This window comes from Mirounga angustirostris, unplaced genomic scaffold (assembly GCF_029215605.1).
Source record: "Mirounga angustirostris isolate CCGP_5_RB_7025 unplaced genomic scaffold, mMirAng1.0.hap1 SCAF_17, whole genome shotgun sequence".
NCBI lineage: Eukaryota > Metazoa > Chordata > Mammalia > Carnivora > Phocidae > Mirounga > Mirounga angustirostris.
In genome coordinates this window covers 46,567,836-46,587,204 of record NW_026991725.1, presented here as the reverse complement: position 1 = coordinate 46,587,204, position 19,369 = coordinate 46,567,836, and the positions used below count along the sequence as shown (strand labels likewise).

The following is a 19,369-nucleotide window of genomic DNA, read 5'->3' as shown; positions in this document are numbered from 1 at the left end:
GCGCCGAGGGCCGCGGGGAGCGGGCGCCGAGGCCAGGCGGCGCCGCCCGCTCGGGCGCAGGTGCACGCGGGGCAGCGACAGCGGCGCGCAGAGCGGCCGCCCGCGCGGCGGAAGTGCGTCCCCGGGGCCGCTCTAGGCCGGCCGGAGGACCCGCTCGTCGGTGACTCGGCGGGGGCCGCGGGCGCCGCCGGGCGGCGGGCGGCGTCTCCGGGGGGCGCGGGCCGCGCGGGAGGGGCGCGGCGGGGGCGCGGGCGGGGGCGGGGGCGGGGGCGGGTCGGAGCGGCGAGGGGGCGCGGGCGAACCCACCTGTTCCCCCGCCGGGGCGGCGCGCGCTGATTGGCCGAGCGCGCCGGAAGTGGAAGCGGCGGCCGCCGCCGCCCGGGAGGCCGAGAGCGCGGCGGCGGGGAGCGCGGCGCGGGCGCGGAGCGGGCGGCCGCGGTGAGACGTCCCCCCGGCGCGGCGCGGCGCGGCGCGGCGGGGCGGGGGCCGGGCTCCGAGGCTGCGGCCCGCGGGCCGGCGGACGCGCCGAGCGGCCGTGTGACCTTGGGCTTCCCGCGCCCCCGGCCCCGCCTCCGGCCCCCCACCTGCCCCGGAGGGCCGGCCCCGCGCGGGGCGCGCCCCTGGCCTCCCGACGCCCCGGCCCGGCGGGCGGCGGGGACGGTGGCGGGCGGGGTCGCCGGCCCGCCCCGGCCCGGCGCCCCGGGCACTGGCCGCGGGGGGCGCGGGTTGCGGACGGGAGCGCGCCCTGGGCGCGGCGGTAATGGAGCCGTCCCGGCGGGGCGAACGGCGGGCAGGACCGGAGCCGGCGCTGGAAATGAGCTCTCGGGGAGGGGCTGTGAGCGGCCCGGTTCGGGGCTGGAGCTCGGCATCCGCGTGTTCGCGGGCGTAGGAGGATCGGCCCGGCTCCGCGGTCCCTCCGCGGCGTGCCGGGCGCCGGTCGCGGCTCCTCGGGTCCGAAGACAAATGGGGTATCCGGCTGGTCCTCAGGGGTGCCGTAGACTCGTGGTGTAGAGAGAGCATTGGGACGGATTCACGTAAGCGCTGTTTATCGGGGGCCCGCAATGTGCTAGGCCCCGGGGGTGGGGGTGGGGGGAGTACCGGGTGCACGGACGGTACCCTGGGGCGCCTGCCGGGGGATGAGGGGCCTCGGGGGCAGGGAAGGAAGAGCAGAGGACTGTGCGCCCGAGCGCGGTCCCCTGGATGCTTGCGAAGCGCACGGACTGGGCGGCGGTAGTCCGAAGGCCAAGACGCTGGAAGAGGGGCCAGAGTTTGGACCGCGGGACTCTCCCTGGGCGTGACTGCAGCTTCCAGCGCTCAGTGGAGAGCGGGGGCCAGGAGATGCGCAGGGGCCTGGCCGGGAGGGCGCGTGAGCCACCTTGAGGAGTTTGTATTCTGTAGGCGTTTGAGGACCGTGAGCAGGAAGCCGCATGATGATACCTGGAGGACAGAAGCAGAGGGGAGTGAAGTGCGGCTCAGAGCACCGGGAGAGAGCCTCCTCCCTGCGTGTGAGTGAACACCCTGGGGAGAAGGAGATCCTTGTACTCCTACGGGATACGGAATATTTGGTAGGATCTGGCCTTTCACAAGTTACGGAAAAGGATATCCGTTAAGATGCTTTTGTGTCTCGAAGTAACATAATACAGCTCAAGCTGGCTTAAAAACGTGCAAGTGTGTAAGCTCTCATCATTGGAAGTCAGGCAGGAAAGTGTTTCGGGACTGAGTCTTGTGGCCCCACGGTCCCTCGATTTCTATTAGCTCTCCCTGATGTTGTCCACGAGCTGGTGGAGAAACGGCAACGCCATATAGAAGTCTGTTCCGCTGCTTCTGTCAGGACGGTAGGAACCATTCCCGGAGGCTCCCAGAGAACTTGCTCAGAGTATCACTGACCCAGATGAAGGCGTGTGTCCATTCCTGGACCAGTCCCTGCTGTTCTCAACAGTCACTTGCAAGGGAGGTGGTCTTGCTGTCTGGGTTAGCTCAGCTGGGGCTCGCTCCCGGGGCTCTTAGGGGAGCTCAGATCTCCTGCAGAGCCTGCAAGGCCCCTGCCCACTTCTTTGCTCAAATGCTCCGTAAAATGGTCTGAGAAGCTTTGTATCCCCATACCTACGCGTCAGTCGACTTCCAAAATGTTTCATCATAAATTTGAATAGTTGCGAAGGATATTTTGAGTGTATTACGAATTTTGGCATTTCAAAATGAAACCTTGGGGCCACGTTCCGGGATCCCTGCCCCGAGATTCCGTGTGCTCACCACACCCCCGCCCTCTCTGTAACCTCCATCTGGTCGCGCCCCACGCTTCCCTCCCGTCCCCACTCCATTTGCCTCCTGTCCTGCTCTCCCATCTCCACTGCGTCCTGGCTGACATCCTCAAGTCCCTCACGCCTTCATTCTTCCACCGCCATATCCAGGCTGTGAGGAGTGGAGTGTTTCCCCGTGAGCGTGAGGTCTGACGTGAGCCTGCGCCTCTGGGAAAGTCAGCCCAGTGGGTGTCCGCTCTGGCTGGCACGTGAGGAGCTGCCAGAAAGGAACACAGCAATATTATTCCACAAATGACATTCATGTCGTGTCACTGGCAGAAGGCAAGTGGAAGAAGGGTCAGAGGAGGTCACGTTTCGTTGGGGGAGACTTTCTGGATTTGAATTTTGAACCAGGTGTTGAAGTTGGGGGCAGATACGCTTGCCCTGTTGTGCCGTGGACAAGTGCGTTTCCGTGCGGTTCTGTGAATTCTGACTTGGTGAGGCACCCGACGGTGGGCAAGCTGTAGGAGAGATGCGGGTGCGATGGGGACTGGAGGGGGTGGGGAGTAGACAGGGAGCGAAAAGTAGCAGCTGTGGGACTGGTGTGTGGAAGAACGTTAGCAAGACATTTATTTAAGGCTGCACTTCCCAGTTCCGATGGCACCACAAATGAAGAGCGTAGCTGAATCCCCCGCTGTGGATCCTTACTCCTTTGTAATTTGCGAAAATTTCAATGAAAAGGAGAAATCCAGCTTTTGGGGGCCTACCCTTATTCCATGGGATGGTCAGAGCCCAGGCTGGGGGGGAGTTGAAGATTGCAGGTTTTTTTAGGGGAGCACCAGAGATTCCGGGACTCAGGGATCCTGTGAGGAGATCAGTCTCCTTCCAGGTGTCTGGGGGTGGGTAGTGCTGGTGACCTCCGTCCTGTGGAGGTCACCCGACATCACCACTCTCCCCTTACCTGCGCACGCGGCCCCAGGCCCTCCTGCCCACGAGCGTCTTCATTTCCTCACTGATTGCGTCTCTCCTTCCCTCCAAACCTGTCTCTCCTCTGCCGCCAGTGCCGTGCCTTCTAATACGAACATGTCGCGGGCGCTCCCGTCAGGGAAGATCCTTAGACCTTTCATCCAGACTCTTTGGAAGCAGCAGATTTGTTCATCCGTCTGCCACCACCTGGCTCCACTTCCGTTCCACTTCTCACAGGCCCCCTGTGACCCCGACTGTCCCCGTAGGCATTTTCCAGGGGCCCTGGGTCATTCTGGGTGCCGTGGCCCCGGTGACTCGGTCACTGACCATCCCTTCTCTTGTCGGTAGGCTTCCCTTCCTCCTCCCACCCCTCTCATTAGGGTCCAGACAGGAAGCTGCCTGCTCAAATTAGGATCATCGAGGGAGGTTTCCTTGCAAAGAGGCTAATTACCGACGATCCAGGTGTGGGCGGGGTGTTGAGCCCGGGCCTGAGGAGACCCGAGGCGTGAGACCACTGGCTCGGACAGACGCCCCGAGAGGAGTATCGGCCTTAAGTGGAGGGACACCGCCAGCCCAGGCAGCCTCACCAAGGGAGGAAGGAACCAAGGGAGCAAATACCCCGGCCTGACTCCCCCTCCTCCTGGTCCCCCACTGGGGCTCCCCATGGCCGGAGCCAGAGGCCGGGGGCCTGTGGGTGTCTGCCGCGGAGCGTAGCCTCCTGGGGCAGAGAGCGGGGCGGAGAAAGGCAGGAAGATCTGGAGGGAAGGCCTCAAGATAGCGGCAGAGCTTACGCGTCAGCCTTGGCTTTCTGGGTGTCTGGCCCCGTGTCCGGCAGCTCTCCCACGGTCCTCCTACCACCTGCGCTGTGTCCTGTGCAGGCTGTGTCTCTGGTCCTGGTCGGCGTAAGCTTCAGACTGTGACATTTTACCTGATTCCTTGATACTCTGGATGGATGCCTGGAAACTTGTCTTGTACAAGACACAGTTGACGGTCCTCTCGCGTCCTGACCGAGCTGCTGCTCCCGTACCCCCGGCCTCTGGCCCCCCTGCTCATCTGATTGCATACGGGGAGATCCGCGCGCTGTCCGTGACCCCGCCCTCCTCCTCTCCCCGGGTCCGGTCCCAGCAGCTCTAGCCAAGGCTCACAGGGTTTGACCCCTGAACTGTTTCTGCAGCTGTTGCCTCTTCATTCCCTCTACTGTTGTTGCCCTGGTCAGAGCTCACGCCCCTTGCCCTGGTGTGTCCCGGCCTGCAAAGTGGCCACAGAAACGCTCATCTGGCCACGCACTGTGGCACTCCTTGGCTCAGAAACCGTAAAGGCCCATCGCTGCCCGTTTCCGCCCTGAGGGTCACCTGACACAACGATCACTGCTACCGGACGAGGATCGTATTCCTCAGATTGGCTGCAGTGCCCTGGACAGAGGCCAGGCTCCTTCTCCTAGCATCGGCCCTGCTTCTGTGACGGGGATAGCTAAATCCCCAGGGCCACCGTGCCAGTTAGGACTAAGTTTGGCTTCCTAAAAACAAGACAGAAAACCACAATGGCTTAAGCAAGGCAAAGGCGTATTTCTCTTTTAGATGAAAAAGTCCAGGGGCACCTGGGTGGTTCAGTCGGTTGAGCGTCTGCCTTCGGCTCAGGTCATGATCTCAGCGTCCTGGGATTGAGCCCCGCATTCCCCGCATTGGGCTCCCTGCTCAGCAGGGAGTCTGCTTCTCCCTCTGCACCCCCCCAACCCACTCGTGTCTCTTTCTCAAATAAATAAATAAAATCTTTAAAAAAAAGTCCAGAGGCAGGCCTTCCAGGGCTGGGATGGCAGCTCCATGGAGTCGCCAGGGACCCAGGTTCCTTCCAGCTCTGGCCCCATCCTGGGGTCTGCAGGGGACGCTGCTGTGCTCACGGTCCGTCGCCCCAGGCCCAGCATGGAAAAGAGTGAAGGCATTCCCTCGCCCTCCGGAGACTTCCCAGACATCCCACACACTTCGTCTGCATTTTTCTGTCTCACTGGCCAGAGTTTGGTCATGTGGCCAAACCCAGCTGCAGAGAAAGCTGAGGAATGTACTTCTTTAGCCAGGTTCCTTTTTTTTTTTTTTTTTAAGATTTTATTTATTTATTTGACAGAGAGAGAGATAGCTAGAGCAGGAACACAAGCAGGGGGAGTAGGAGAGGGAGAAGCAGGCTTCCCACGGAGGAGGGAGCCCGATGCGGGCTCGATCCCAGGACCCTGGGATCATGACCTGAGCCGAAGGCAGACGCTTAACGGCTGAGCCACCCAGGCGCCCTTTAGCCAGGTTCCTTGCTACAGTAAATAAATTCATTATTCTGTTGCTGATGAGGTGTGGAAGGATGGATATCGGGTAACAACTAAAACTTCTGCCACAGCCTTTTAGGAGTTTAAAAAAGTATAGGCTTTAAGATCTAAGGAAAGTATTAAGAAAATTCTATAAAGAGACCGTTTATAAAATCAGTCTGTAAAAATAGTTAACATAGCTACATATAAAAACAATAGCTGCTTAGAAAATAGAAAGCTCACTAAGAGGAAAGACATACAGAGATGTCACGGATGTAACAGCATCAGGATACGTTCGGACATTTTACAAAATGATAAACTTACTTGGAGAAATACGAGCATCGACAGGAAGTATTTGAAAAAGACAGAGCAAGAGCTTCCTCTCACATAGTAAAGATCTGAGGAAAGCCACGGTGGGCCGAAGCTGTGGTCCCAGGGCAGGAACGGGGCCGTGGAACCGAAGGGAGTCTAGAGGCTGAGCCCGACTCAAAGCATCACCGTGGTGCGGGCGGCGTTTGCATCCGTGGGGGAGGGAAGCGCAGGCGTGGATACGGCTCGCAGGCCACCTGGAGGAAATGAAGCTAGAACAACTTCGTCCAGATGGAAGGGAGTCAAGAGGACTGACTTCTCTTGTGGGTCTCGTTCTGGCCCAGCCGTGGGACCCTCTGGACGGTCAGCCCTGTGGATACGGCCCCGACCTGTATCCTGGTGAGCGCCGCAGGCCTGCACCAGGGAGGGTCCCTCTCTCTTGCGATCAGTGTGCCGTCTTTGCTGCTTCTCCCAGCCTTTCCGTGGTGGACCCTGTGTTCCCACTCTCCTTGCCAAGCCCAGGTCCCCCGCCAGCTCACCGCTAGAATTACGGAGCTTTCGTGAGCGTCTCTCTCCTGAAATCTCTCCCTCTGAAGATTCGTGTCGCGCTTCTGTCAGGGGCCGCTCTCCGTTTGGTGTGCCCACCGTGCCCCAGGCCCCTTTCTTGGGCAGCGTCCCGTCCTCTCACCAGACCCCAGGGCCGCTCCAGCCGCCCTAGCTTTCGCGTCGGTCACGTGCGCTGCAGCCACTTCACGCGCCTGCCCTCTCTCATTTCAGATTGTGAGATGGGGACTGAGCACGCGGAGGCAATCCCCAAGGAAGAAGTTTCAGAGGAAGCCGAGCCACGCGTGGCAGCGTCACAGAAACTTCCCAAGGCGGTTTGCCAGGGCCGGGAGTTTGGAGGCGCCCAGGCAGAAGACGCGGTGGAGAGGCACTCGAGAGCGTCCTCGGATGAGCGCGCGCAGCAGGCGTCTCCTCGGGGGAGAGGCCTGGCGTCGGGGCTGATCGCCTGTAAGAGGTCACCGTCGGGCGAGAAGTTTGGGGACAGCGACGAGAGCGAGTGCGTCTGCAGCCCCGGCCCGCACCCGCTCACGTCTCCGGCCGAGTCCCCAGCTGCGCCCGTCCGCGCCTGCGCCGCCTCCCGCCACAACCCTGTGGAGAACTCAGAGTCTCACAAGGCCCGGAGAAGTCCTGTGGGAGAAAAGCCTCATACGTGCACAGAGTGCGGGAAGGCCTTTAATCAGAACTCGCACCTCATCCAGCATCTGCGGGTCCACAGCGGAGAGAAGCCCTTCGAGTGCAAAGAGTGCGGGAAGACGTTTGGGACCAACTCCAGCCTGCGGAGGCACCTGAGGATCCACGCCGGGGAGAAGCCCTTCGCCTGCCGCGAGTGCGGCAAGGCCTTCATCCAGAGCTCACACCTCATCCACCATCACAGGATCCACACCGGGGAGCGGCCATACAAGTGTGAGGAGTGTGGCAAGGCCTTCAGCCAGAACTCGGCGCTCATTCTGCACCAGAGGATCCATACCGGGGAGAAGCCGTATGAGTGCAACGAGTGCGGGAAGACCTTCCGGGTGAGCTCTCAGCTCATCCAGCATCAGCGCATCCACACGGAGGAGCGGTACCACGAATGCCTCGAGTGCGGCAAAGCCTTCAAGCACAGCTCGGGCCTCATCCGGCACCAGAAAATCCACACCGGAGAGAAGCCCTACCTGTGTAACGAGTGCGGGAAGGGCTTCGGCCAGAGCTCGGAGCTGATCCGCCACCAGAGAATCCACACGGGGGACAAGCCCTACGAGTGCAACGAGTGTGGGAAGACGTTCGGCCAGAACTCGGAGATCATCAGGCACATTCGGATCCACACCGGCGAGAAGCCCTACGTGTGCAAGGAGTGTGGGAAGGCCTTCCGGGGGAACTCGGAGCTTCTGAGGCACGAGAGGATCCACACCGGCGAGAAGCCCTACGAGTGCTTTGAGTGTGGGAAGGCCTTCAGGCGGACCTCCCACCTCACGGTCCACCAGAGGATCCACACGGGGGAGAAGCCTCACCAGTGCGGCGACTGTGCAAGAACCTTCTGGGACAGCTCGGAGCTGCTCCTCCATCAGAAGATTCACGTCGGGGAGAAGCCGTATGAGTGCACTGAGTGCGAGAAAGCCTTCGGCCAGCATTCCCAGCTTGTCCTCCACCAGAGGACGCACACAGGCGAGAAGCCCTACGAGTGCCAGGAGTGCCGGAAGACCTTCAGCAGGAGCTCCCACCTCCTCCGGCACCAGAGCGTCCACTGCGCGGAGTGATCGCCCTGGACGACGCGCCCCAGCCTGACCAGCTGCGCCCAGGCCTGAGGGCCCCACGAGGGGACACACGTCCTCCTCCCGCCGACTTCCAGCGCAGCGGCCAAAAACGAGGAGGTGCTTTTGTGAACGGTTCACGGAGAAGTTTTGGGGTCCCGAGTTAAATCGTGAAAGCTGTTTCAGGCCTTCGTGTTTCCTCTGTCACCTTTCGCACTCCCTCCGCGCTCCCCGAGCGGACCCCCTCACTTCCGGGGTCTCTACCAGCCACGTAGCCCAGATCGTTAGTTCTCGGGAACCGTGGAGACACGTGGCCCGCCACCTCCCAAGGGTGACCGCGCTGACTCGTGGAAGGTTAGGAGGTCGTGGCAGAGGACACACTCCGTCTTCCCGGCCACGGTGTCGCACCAGGACCCTTGATCGAGCTTCTCTTAGCTTCGACATCTTGCAGACGTGCTACCGAGGTTCCTTAGACGATTGCTGAAGCCGGGAAGCTTGGGGACCCCCTCCCGCGAGACCTCCTCGTCCCCCCGCAGAGGGTGCAGGACAGAGGAGACGACAGGCTGCTTCCAGGATGGCGAGCGAGGCCCTGAGCGTCCCAAGGGGCAGGTGGGCCAGGCGGGGGGCTTGCAGAGAGCAGCCCGTGGGCAGCTGTGCCCCGCGGGGGTGCTGCGCGGACGGACAGATGGACGGCCGCCCTGCTGGGTCGTGCGTCAGCAGGTAGCAGAGGGACTGTGCGGCCTCACCACCAGCAGGTGCCTGGGCCCTCGCTGGGCCTCGCCCCGCAGCCCGGAGCCCTCTGCTGTGGTACCTGCTGTCGCTCGCCCACAGCCCAGCAGCCCCCTCGCCTCCTCCCCCGAGCGCTGTGTGTTCTCCTTGGGCGTCCACCTGTCCGCGTGTCTGGGGCACCAGTAGGCGCCCGGCCCCAGCAGGCTGGCGCTGCTCCTCGCGCGCGGCCCTGAGAGGAGGGGGTTGAACTCCGTGAGCTCCAGGGTCCGACCAGCCCCGCGGTTGTGGACTTCTTAGATCTAACGTGACATGTGCTCGGTGCTCTGTTGTTTAATCTCTTCTTTGCGACGCGATTACTGACCCCTAGTGTTCCTGAGTGTTTGCTGTACCAGGCCCAGCACCAGACCCTCTCCGTGCTTATTTTCACCGTGTCTCTGATGTGGGCCCCTGTAAGCGGCTGGAGTGGGGACCACGTGCGTACCATAAAATCCACCTGTTCTCCGTGTTCGTTGAATGATCTTTAATTCACAGAGTTGTGCATCGGCCGACCGGGTGGGTGTGGGTGTCCCTGCGCCGATGTCGAAGACCAGGAGCGGGGGGGACGTTCGGGGGCTTGTCTGAGCTCCCGGGCCCCGTGCTGTGCCGTGGACAGGCGGGCTCGCGGCTGCCGTGTGTGAAACCCTGTGCACGTTGGTGTTTTTACTACGTGGATCTGAATGTCATGGATTTAAATCGTGTCCTTGGAAACCACCACTCACAGCCAAAACCCATTATGTGGGTTTACTCTGAGCCCCAGTGTGCTCCCCCAGCTCAGACCCTTCCTTGAGAAAAGGCCGTACAAGCGAACAGCACGCCGCACAGCCCCCCACCCTCCGTCCCTCCTCTGGTGTCTGGCGGTCAGGCCCCGAGCAGGAGGGATTCTCCAACTTCCCCCGTCCTTACGGGGATGACAGGTGCAGCGTGCTCTCTTACTCGCTGCTCAGGTTCAAGCCGAAAAATGCTCCCGACCGTGTCTCTGTCCTGTGAAGCCTGGATAGCACCCATCCCTCCAACCCCTGGTCCTGTGTTCACGTGTTTGATGTCCACACTCACCCCTGGCCCCGACAGAGACTCGGCCCCTGTTTAAGCTCACGCCCAAGAGTCCGCTCCCACAGACGCGCCCAGGTGCTTCTCCCAGGGGAGAAGGGCGTGCACATTGTACGTCCTCCCACGTCCCTTGTTGGCCAAACCACGGCTGGTTTAGCTCTCTCTCCCTGCTCCCCCCACCTCAGGTTCAGCCACCTCAGCAAGGCCCAGCCCCTCCCCACCGGCCCCACCCGGGCTGTGGCCACTGCACGGAAGGAGAAAAGGCCCTCCCTCAGCAGCCCACTCCCTGGAACACGGGAAGGCAACAGTGACCCACTTCGGTTGTTGTACTTGAGCATATGCGTAAAGAGGGGAGGTCTCCTCTCGGCCCAAGAAGAGTCCGTGTTTCCCAGGAGGAATTCTGGTGAACGAGTCTCTCCACCTTGATGCCCACGCTATGCGCACAGCCCGTAACTTCGCTCCCTGCCCACGTCCGCCTCGCACCCACTCATCTCAGGGAGACTCGGACCTTCCCTTCTGTCGGCCTCCCGTCCTCTCCGCCGACTTGGGACTCGAAATCTGCCCCGTTATTGTGAGTGGTAGCCATACGTTCATGCCAGTAGGAGTCCATCGAGGAAAAGAAGCATGAATTTTCTTTTTTTTTTTTTTTAAGATTTTATTTATTTGACAGAGCACAAGCAGAGGGAGAGAGAGGGAGAAGCAGGCTCCCTGTTGAGCAAGGAGCCTGATGTGGGACTTGATCCCAGGACCCTGGGATCATGAACCGGGCCGAAGGCAGCCGCTTAACCGACTGAGCCACCCAGGCATCCCAGAAGCCCGAATTTTCTTAGGGTTGGAGCTTTGAAAACCAGGCCTCACAATCTCAAAGACCTCCCTAAATGCCCAGAAATAACCCTTGAGGATTTTTAGCTCCGTTGGTATACATTCTCATCCTTTCCGTTTTACTGGTGTCCTGACACGTTTGGTAAATTGTGTGTCCTTACAGTTTTACTCACTTGACGCCAAATACGTTGTTCCACGGTGTCTTCATGTGACCCTCCTAGGCCAGTGTCATCCCCGTCCCTGAGGGGCACCCTCCCCCCAGGGCCACAGCCACCTGCTCTGTGCTCCTGCTTTTGCAGAAACTTCACTCTGTCCTCCACCCTCTGCTTGGCTTGGTGAGATCCTTTATCGTTCACAACGGGGCCCGTGTTACCGATTCCGTTCATTGGTCATAAATGATCTCTATACACACATCCATGTTTTTCATGATTAACAAGGTAATGTTCCGGATCATCTGGATGGTCCAACTTTTTTTTTAAAAGCCTTACTACTGAGATTTCAGGGCCAGCGTTTGCAGTTGTTATTACTGTCAGACTCGTTACATGTTCTTCTAGGTGACTCCTGATCTAAGGCGGGTCCCTGAGCTTGTGAGGTCAGGGGTCTTGAGACTCTGGAAGGCTCTGCCTAGAAGAACGTGCACGGGACCCCAGGGGACTCACGGGCCACCTGAAACCCATCCTTGGACCTCTGTAGTCCTTTACCTTGCCCCTGAAAGCCAACTTTGACCTTTGAAAAACATTAACCCAGAAAGCCGCAATCACTACTCCCTCATCCGGGGCCTCAGCTTTGGGGATGAAACTGTCCAAAGGACCTGCCTCGGGGCGCCCCTGACGGTGGAGGGAGCCGGAGCCCCAGTCGCCCAGCACTTGCTGAGTGCCCCCAAACCTGTTAGCACCTGTGTACCGACCCTGGGGGCCCCCCGAACAGAGGGGGTGGGTCTAAGCGCTAGGAGACTACTGGGGACTTGAGCAGTCCAGTGGCGGGCGGTGCCCCCAAAAGGCGCCCGGAGCTCTGAGAGGGGAGGAGGGCTGAGGGCGGCCGGCGGGCAGGTGAAGCCCCTCCACGAGCCTCAGGCCCCCCCCGCACCCTCGTCTCCAGCCTCCCCTGTGGTGTGGACAGAACGCTCATGTGTCCTTGTTTGTAACACGCTTTGCAGGCCGTGTGGACCAGACTCGCCCCCAGCACCCGGCACGTCTCCAGAGCCACCTTCTGTGCCCGGCTGCCACCTTTCCTCTGGGACCATGAGGTAGGAGCCCCACTGAGTGCAGCCCCGGCCCGTGGGGTCCCGGGGAGCAGTGGGGTCGGGGTGCTGGGCACACAGCCAACTCCCACCCGGAGGCTCGGCTGTCCGTTTTCCGCATCCTGGGGTGGGCTTCATTCAGCAGCCCCACAGATGTTCCCGGCTGCCATCCAGGCCCCTTCACACAGTGTTTAATAACGAACTTGGATTTCGTCTCGCGTGCGGTGGGAACGGATAGACTCAGGTGGGGAAGGCAGGGCTGGCTTTAGGAAGAAGGCCCTGTGGTCCGAGGCTGTGGGCGGGAAGGCTGGTGTGGACGTGTGAGGGCCGGCATGGGGATTGACCGTGTGGGGCCTTCCGCATAGAGGGAGGTTGGTTATGCGTCAGATGGGTAAGGTCTGGGCCGGCTCCTGGGCATACGACCCCAGAGATCACCAAGGAGGGAGCAGAGTGCGTCTGCACCCTTGATCTGCTGCTTGTGGGGCGCTCTTCAAACTGGACTGGGGGGGCACAGGAAGGGGGCCTATAATCCACACTCCAGTCCCAAGTCGGGAGTCCCCGGGCTGCAGTGGGTGTGAGGAAGACCTGGGAGGTCTTGAGTGGAGCTTGGAGGTGCTGCGCGTGGGAGACGGTCACACGGGGGGAGGCCCTAGACACGTCGCACCGGGGAGGCCCTCTGAATACCAGTGTGGAGGAACCTCTGGTCTTGACACCTTCCGCATCACGGGGCGTCCACCGTGCGCGGCCATCCGGGGCTGGACCGACTGCAGGACCCTTGTTCTGACCTAAAGCCTTTTCTCTCCTCCCCCTCCCTGGGGTCAGTGGACCACACACGCCCTCTGTGGCAGCTCTGGGTCTTGCCCTGGCCGATGGGCTGCAGAACGAAGGGTATCAGGCCAGGGCTGCCACCCCGAAGTGAAGAAATGAGTGGTCCCCACAAACGAGGCCACAGAGGGTGAGCCCCAGGAGGTGAGGGGAGCGTCGTGATACCTTGCTGCCCTTCATCTCTCTGTGCAGACCCTCTGTCCCCCCAAAGGGTGCTGGTGGCGTGAGGGTTTTGTCCCCTGTGGCGTCCCTTCATGTGACGGGGGACAGGGAGGAGGCTTCCTGTGGCTGCAGCAGCTGACCCATGACGCATTTACGCGAGTACGAGCGGCCCCGGGAGCCCGGACACCTGCCACTTTCATCACCGGGAGAGAGAACAGAGCAGATCTCACCCGGGCCGCCCTCAGAGTCTCTCTGTCATCACAGCCTTTGCCGCTTTATCGCGTTCCTTCCTGTTTTCACCCATTACTTCCGTCTTCCTGGACACGCTGTTGCTGCATGGGAGCCGGCGGCCGACGTGTCTGCTGGGACTCGGTGCTCTCGTGGTGCGCCTTCCTCGGCCTCACGGGCTTGTGCTCTCATCTGCTCAGGGTTACCCTCAACACTGGCCCTGGGCGGCTTGTGCTTACCTAGTCTGTACCGCGAGACGAACCATGTGTGTCCTCCGGGCTCGGGATGGGCTCCCACCCCTGCTCCTTCCCTCTTGTTCACACCACGTTGGCTCGGGCGCTGCAGGAAATGCAAATGAGTTGAGGGAGAAGGAGCCGTTAGTCCTCACAGTGGACCGACAGCCAGGGCGGCCAGTCTGTGCTGACCCCCAGGCGCCCGCGGCCTCTTCGGAATTCAGCGTGGACGGGATTACCTCGGTCTGTCCTGGGGTTCCCGTGTCCTCGTCCGGGAAGTGGGGACAGCGTCTGCAGATAGAGAATATAGAACCACGCACCTAAGAGCCCGTCACCTGGTACGTAGTAGGCGCCCCGTAATGCAGTGTCGTTCTCTCCTTTACCCGTGGTCCGTCTTCTGATTTGCCCCAGGTTAGGGGTGCCTTCTCCCCGGCGCTTGAGCTCGAGGAGAGTGCAGGTCGCGCCTTCGCCCTGCACCGGTCGTTAACGCACATTATTGCATCTACGTGAGCTGCCGAGCAGCCCTGTGAGCGGACGTGGGCTCCCATTCTCACACCGGGTCTTTGCCAAGTCTCCCCAGTGCGTTTACCGGGAAGTGGCGAAGGTGATGCGTTCGGAGGTCACGGAAGGCTCTCCCCGCACACATTCCCCCGTGAGGGTGCTCAGTCCTCAGACTCCCCAGTAAGCTAGCACTTCCTTCCACTTACCAGTTTTAGTCCTCGTTTCTGAGATGAAATTCCACAGCACAGCCGATTATGGGTACTCATGACCGCTTTCAGCCGGTCTGATTTTGATAGTGTGTTGCTGTATGTTTCTTCCATACACACCCGGTGTTTGTCCACACTCCTTCCACCCGTGGGTCGATACTTTCCATCGGATTTAGAAACCGTCAGCGCCCATTGCTTCAAGTGTTTTTCCGCTTTCCTCCTCTTTCCCCTGGGACTCTAACCACACGTATCCTCCAGTGATTGACGGTGTCCCACGGCTCGCTGATGCCCTGTTCATCTTTGTTGTTTTCTTTTCTTTTTTTTTAGGTATTTTGGTAGTTTCTATCCCCATTTTTCATCTCAGACATTGTAATTTTAATTCTAGAATTCAGTTTATGTCTTTTTTAAAAAAGATTTTTATCTATTTATTTGAGAGAGAGAACGCGAGCAGGGGGGAGGGGCAGAGGCAGAGGGAGAAGCAGACTCCCCGCTGAGCAGGGAGCCCGATGTGGGGCTCGATCCCAGGACCCTGAGATCGTGACCTGGGCCGAAGGCAGACGCTTAATGACTGAGCCACCCAGGCAGCCCTGCCTTGAAGTTTTGGCAGCATCCTAGACGTTGTAAATTTTATGTTGTTGTTTTTTTTTTTTTTTAATTCCTTTCAATATTTTTGAGCTTTGAACTGGGATGCCAGTAAGGTACTTGGAAACAGTTTGGTTCTCCTGAGGCTCCGTTTCCCACTTGGTTGGTGGGACTGAGCAGCCTTGAGGCCCGGGTCCCTGCAGTAAGACCCTTGTGTGGCTCTGCGGGGTGCGTGCCCATGGCAAGGGTTCTCCACTCCAGCCATTCCCAGACCTGTGTGAGCTCCAGGAACGCTGCCCGTGCCTCCCACGGGTTCTGTCCCTGGCTCCGGGTGGGGACATGGCGCCAGCACGTGTGTGTGAGGCCCGGGGTCAGCTGGCTCTCTCCTCTGCGACGCTCAGCTCCGTCCCTTCAGCCGGGCCCATCCTGGCTCTTACCTCACCTGTCCCTCTTCCCTCGGGGCACCCTGCCCGGCACCCCTGTTGTCCACTGTTCTGTCTGGCTTCTTAGTTGGCTGGGACGGGGGGGATGGTAAATCAGTCCTCGTGACTCCTTCACGGCCAGAAGCGTTAGTCCTGTCTGTGTACAGAGATGTGCTCGTCTGCTCTACAAGGCGTTCGTTTATGCCGATTTTGTGGGTGAGGGAGCAGTTTTCACGTTTGAAAGAAAGGCCATCATTTCTCATTGTTCTGTTCTGTAGTCGGGACAGAAGGAACTTAATTCTGTGTTGCTCCCCAGGCAGCGTTGGCGGGCAGGTCTCAGGGACCAAGTCCCCACCCGTCTGCGGAGTCTGGCTCCCCCTGCCCCACACTTCAAGTCAGGAATGCGAAAAGCCCCGCTTCCTCCTCCTCCTCCTTGCAGTTTTGTTGAGCAAACAAGGAGCTGTGTGGGCACAGGGTTGGAAGTCACACTTAGGTTCAGATCTTGGCTCTGCCTTGGATGCATCACGTGACCTTGGACAAACTAGTGAACCTCTTCGTCTCTTCATCCGTAACATGGCAATATAAAGCAATCCTGTTTCTTTTCTTTTCTTTTCTTTTTTTAAGATTTGTTTACTTTAGAGAGAGAGAGCGTGCACGCGGTGGGAGGGACAGAGCGAGAAGGAGAATCTCCAGCGGACTCCCCACTGGGCACGGAGCCCGACCTGGGGCTCGATCTCACGACCCTGAGATCACGACCTCAGCCGAAATCAAGAGTCGGCCGCTCCACCGACCGAGCCCCCAGGCGCCCCTATAAAGCCTATTTCTTAAGGTTAGACGTGACTGGAAAACTGCTTCATTACTTTGCAGGTGCCCAGGGGAGGCAAACGAGGCTCCCGGGCTGATGGAGTCCCTCAGCCCCAGGCCCTCTGCTGCAGCCCAGGAGCTCCTGGGCATTCCTCCGTTCTCTCCTCCTGCCCCGTCCTGTCCTTCCCGTCTGCCCCCTCTCCCCATCCCCAGGCTGATAGCGCAGTGTGGGCCTCCCACTGCCCCCGCCAACATCTCTTTACTCTGCTTATTTGACGCCTGGTTTTCTTAGGTTGCAGTCCTGGGGGAACAGACCTCTAGATGGAGTGTTGGGGGGCGCCCTGGGGAACATCTGGGTGAGAGAACAGGGGCCGCGGGACGGGGCAGGGGAGGAGCTACGCCAGAAGCCTGCATCAGCCCAGGGGACGTGCAGGGAGACCTTGGTGGCCGGGCCTGTGAACACACCTCCCTTTCCTCCCCGCCTCTCTGCTGACCACGAGGCAGGGTGCTCCATCCCACGCAGCCAGTCTGCCTCCGTGGGAGGGAAGGGGCTGCCCTTCTCTGTTGGCAGCGGGCAGGTAGGATGGGGAGGGGCTCCTGCTTCATCCACTGCCCCCCCCATCTGCGAGCCCCCAGCACAAGCTTCCTCCCAGTTGATAAATGAGTAGAGATTTAGTAAACAGAAGTAAAAGAGACAAAAAAAAAAAAAAAGAAAAATTCTGGAATAAAGGCAAGGAATGCTGGGGGCTAAGAACATACTTCTGAATAGACTCTAAGATCAACCTCCATTTCTAGTTTCCCCCCATTTGTTGCTAAGAGCTGTCAAATGCTTCCGTTTGATGGGGGGGTTGTGATGCACAACCAAGTTATGAAATGGAATCTTCTTGATGAGCAACACATCACTGCGACGTTCCCTTGGTTCCTGAGGCTCTGGTCTAGGCTCTGCCCCAGGCAGGGAGGGGAGGATGTGTATGGGGATGACTCAGGCAGGGAAGGAAGAGATGGGCAGGAGCTAAGTGCTGACATCCTCGTTTCTAGCAGGGGCGCGGGCAGCAGATAAAGGTAACTGTAGGCTGTATCTCACACCAGAATGGCTTGATAGCTTAAAGAGTCTGTTTTGGGAGGCCTGGGGAAGTCAAAAGAGAAAGGATCTGAAGGCTGGCCTCTAGCTCAGGGAGTGATGAACTAGGAGTGGAGAGCAGTGGGCCTAAGGAGGCAGGACGGGAATGAAGGATTTCCTGGGGGTGTGTGAGGGCTCCCTGAAGCTGGGGAGGTGGGTGGCGAGGCTTCGGAGCCAGAGGTGATAGAAGCTTTATTTCATCTTTAGGGCCCCACTGTGAGGCAGTTTATCATTCTCCGTCCTCACTGTAGAGGTGACCAAGCAGCCTAAGTCTTTCAGAGTGATGACAGCCAACTTCTGAGCACCTACTATGTGCCCTTTATACTCCCTCCTCCTCTCCCTCCCAAGTCCGGCTCCCCACCATGCTCTGGCAAAGGCTGGGTCCGCTTGGGCTGGAGCTGGATGCCCCAGGTGCCTTCCCCTCCCACGGCTCTTTCTGTGCATCTCGGGCAGGACGGTCAGGATCTGCTCCTCCGTGTGCCTCTCGGGCCTCAGCCACTCAGCAGAGCACCCACAGTTGGCTCAGGGGCTCCAGGGGACCCCGAGTCTCCTGGGAGCAGAGCTGCCTGAACCGCGGGCGGGAGATCTCTGGACCCAGAGAGTGGTTCCCTTGTAGCCCAGTCTCGAACTCCCACGTCTCTTGCTCTGGCGCCATCTCCATAATCGTCCCTTGATCCTGTGTGCGCCGTGGACCAGAGTTCTAGCTGCTGCCCGTGGTACAGCCATCCTAGCCTGGACTCGCTCCGGAGAAGGCCCACACCCGCGGCAGGCTTTCAGGGGCACCCTGCAGCATAAGAAAAAGCATTCTGCTTTCCGCGCTCACTGAACACACTCAGCTTCGCCAAGGAGCCAAACCCTGCAATCCCTTCTTCTCCATCCCTCCATCCGTCTCTAGGATCCTGTTCCACTAAGAGTCATGCCTTTGAGAGACTTGCAGTCTGGTGGACAGATACGTATGGTGCTTTCCACGATACTAGACAAAGGCTAAGAAAGAAAACAAAACACAGCAGGAGAAAAAATGTCCCCGGGGCCCACAGGAAGTCACTAGCTTCCAGTATCAGAGCCCAGACGCGAGCCGCACTCGGTGTGATGTAAGCTGCCTGTTTCCAGTGAGGTTTGCAGTGACGGATTCCAGCGCACGGGAGAGGCAGCCTCCGACCAGGTGGACCCCTCCACCGTTTCTCAAATTCCTGTAGTGGCCACAGCAAAAGAAACATTTTAATTCCATCGAGGGAATAATTCAAAGGCCCCGGATCTGCAGCAGCGCCCTGGATACAGGGCCGCCAGGAGCAAGACGGGGGTCTCCGGGAAGGGTCCAGCGTCAGGAAGGTCTAACGGGGAAGGAGAGGGGCCCCCGGGGGTTCCCCAGCTGGACGTCCCGCCAGCCTCACTCTCCTCCCTGGAGCACCGCCCCCTCCGCCGCCCCGCGCTCCCTGCACTGCCCGAAAGACACCTGCCCGGACGACACCTGCCGCGGGGACCCGGACCTCGCCACGTCCAGCGGTGGGGGAGGGGAAGGGGAGCGGCGCGCGCGAAGGGGGGAGGAGCCCCGCCCAGTGATGGGGAAGGGGAACCGAGCCCAGCGGAGGAGGAAGGGAGGAGCCCCGCTCAGCAGATGGGGAGACCATGACATCCTATCTGAAAACCTACACGAAGTGGATGGTCTCCTAGCAAAATGTAAATTATGAAAATTGTGTGTAGGAGCTAAATGTGCGATTCAGGGGTGGGCGATCACAAGAAAGTGCTACAGAAGAATTACATTCAGATGTCACATGAAGTACTACTTTTTAGGAAAACAACATTTTTAAAATGGGAACCATTAAAATATTTGACTAGAAACCGGCCATCAAGTTTAATTTGAAATAAATGGATACCTCTCCCAAGCAAAATAGAGTTTAACCTGTTTTTTCCCCCTGCAATATATAGTTTATGGTTATGTGTAAAGGGGAAAGAAAAGCAAGAATATTACACACACTATGCTCTTGTGATGAATATAGTTTTCAATAATACAACTAGACAGTTATAAGCATGGACACTCATTTGTTGAACAAAAATATATATGTAAATCTGGGCCTGGGTTGAAGGTGAGCAAATACAAAAAAAATAGTTCCTTGTTTTCGGGAAGCTGAAAGGGTGGGATGCCTGGGTGGCTCAGTCGGTGAAGTGTCTGCCTTCAGCTCAGCTCATGATCCTGGGGTCCTGGGATCAAGTCCTGGGATCGAGTCCGCATCGGGCTCCCTGCTCAGTGGCAAATAAAATCTTTAAAAAAAAGAGTACATTGAAAAAAAGAAGAAGCTAAAAGGCTATGTAGTTGAGAGC

At 59.2% G+C, this 19,369-nt stretch overlaps 1 protein-coding gene across 14 annotated transcripts; it reads left to right on the top strand.

Moving 5' to 3' along the window:
- Nucleotides 1–320: 320 nt before the first annotated feature.
- ZFP3 (ZFP3 zinc finger protein) lies at nt 321–18,939 on the top strand. 14 transcript variants are annotated; one of them, XR_010408503.1, is made up of 4 exons: nt 369–438; nt 1,399–1,505; nt 11,884–11,973; nt 15,751–18,939. XR_010408503.1 is itself a non-coding variant. In XM_045890028.3 (2 exons), exon 2 carries the CDS (start codon nt 6,585–6,587, stop codon nt 8,094–8,096), a length of 1,512 nt encoding a protein of 503 aa, XP_045745984.1. In that variant the 5' UTR covers nt 321–438; nt 6,577–6,584; the 3' UTR covers nt 8,097–9,327. The 14 variants fall into 14 exon arrangements, 4 of the variants coding, with proteins under 4 accessions (XP_045745984.1, XP_045745985.1, XP_064438671.1 ...); XR_008507250.2 differs by lacking the exon at nt 369–438 and adding an exon at nt 894–1,034; XR_010408501.1 differs by lacking the exon at nt 1,399–1,505 and having other exon boundaries at nt 364–438.
- The last annotated feature ends 430 nt before the right edge of the window (nt 18,940–19,369 follow it).

Bases quoted from the DNA above. Each gene is read 5' to 3' on its own strand.
- ZFP3 (XM_045890027.3), top strand. From the start codon at position 6,066: ATGAAGCTAGAACAACTTCGTCCAGATGGAAGGGAGTCAAGAGGACTG. The intron at 6,199-6,576 runs GTGAGCGCCGCA...CTCTCATTTCAG, and splicing joins CGGCCCCGACCTGTATCCTG to ATTGTGAGATGGGGACTGAG.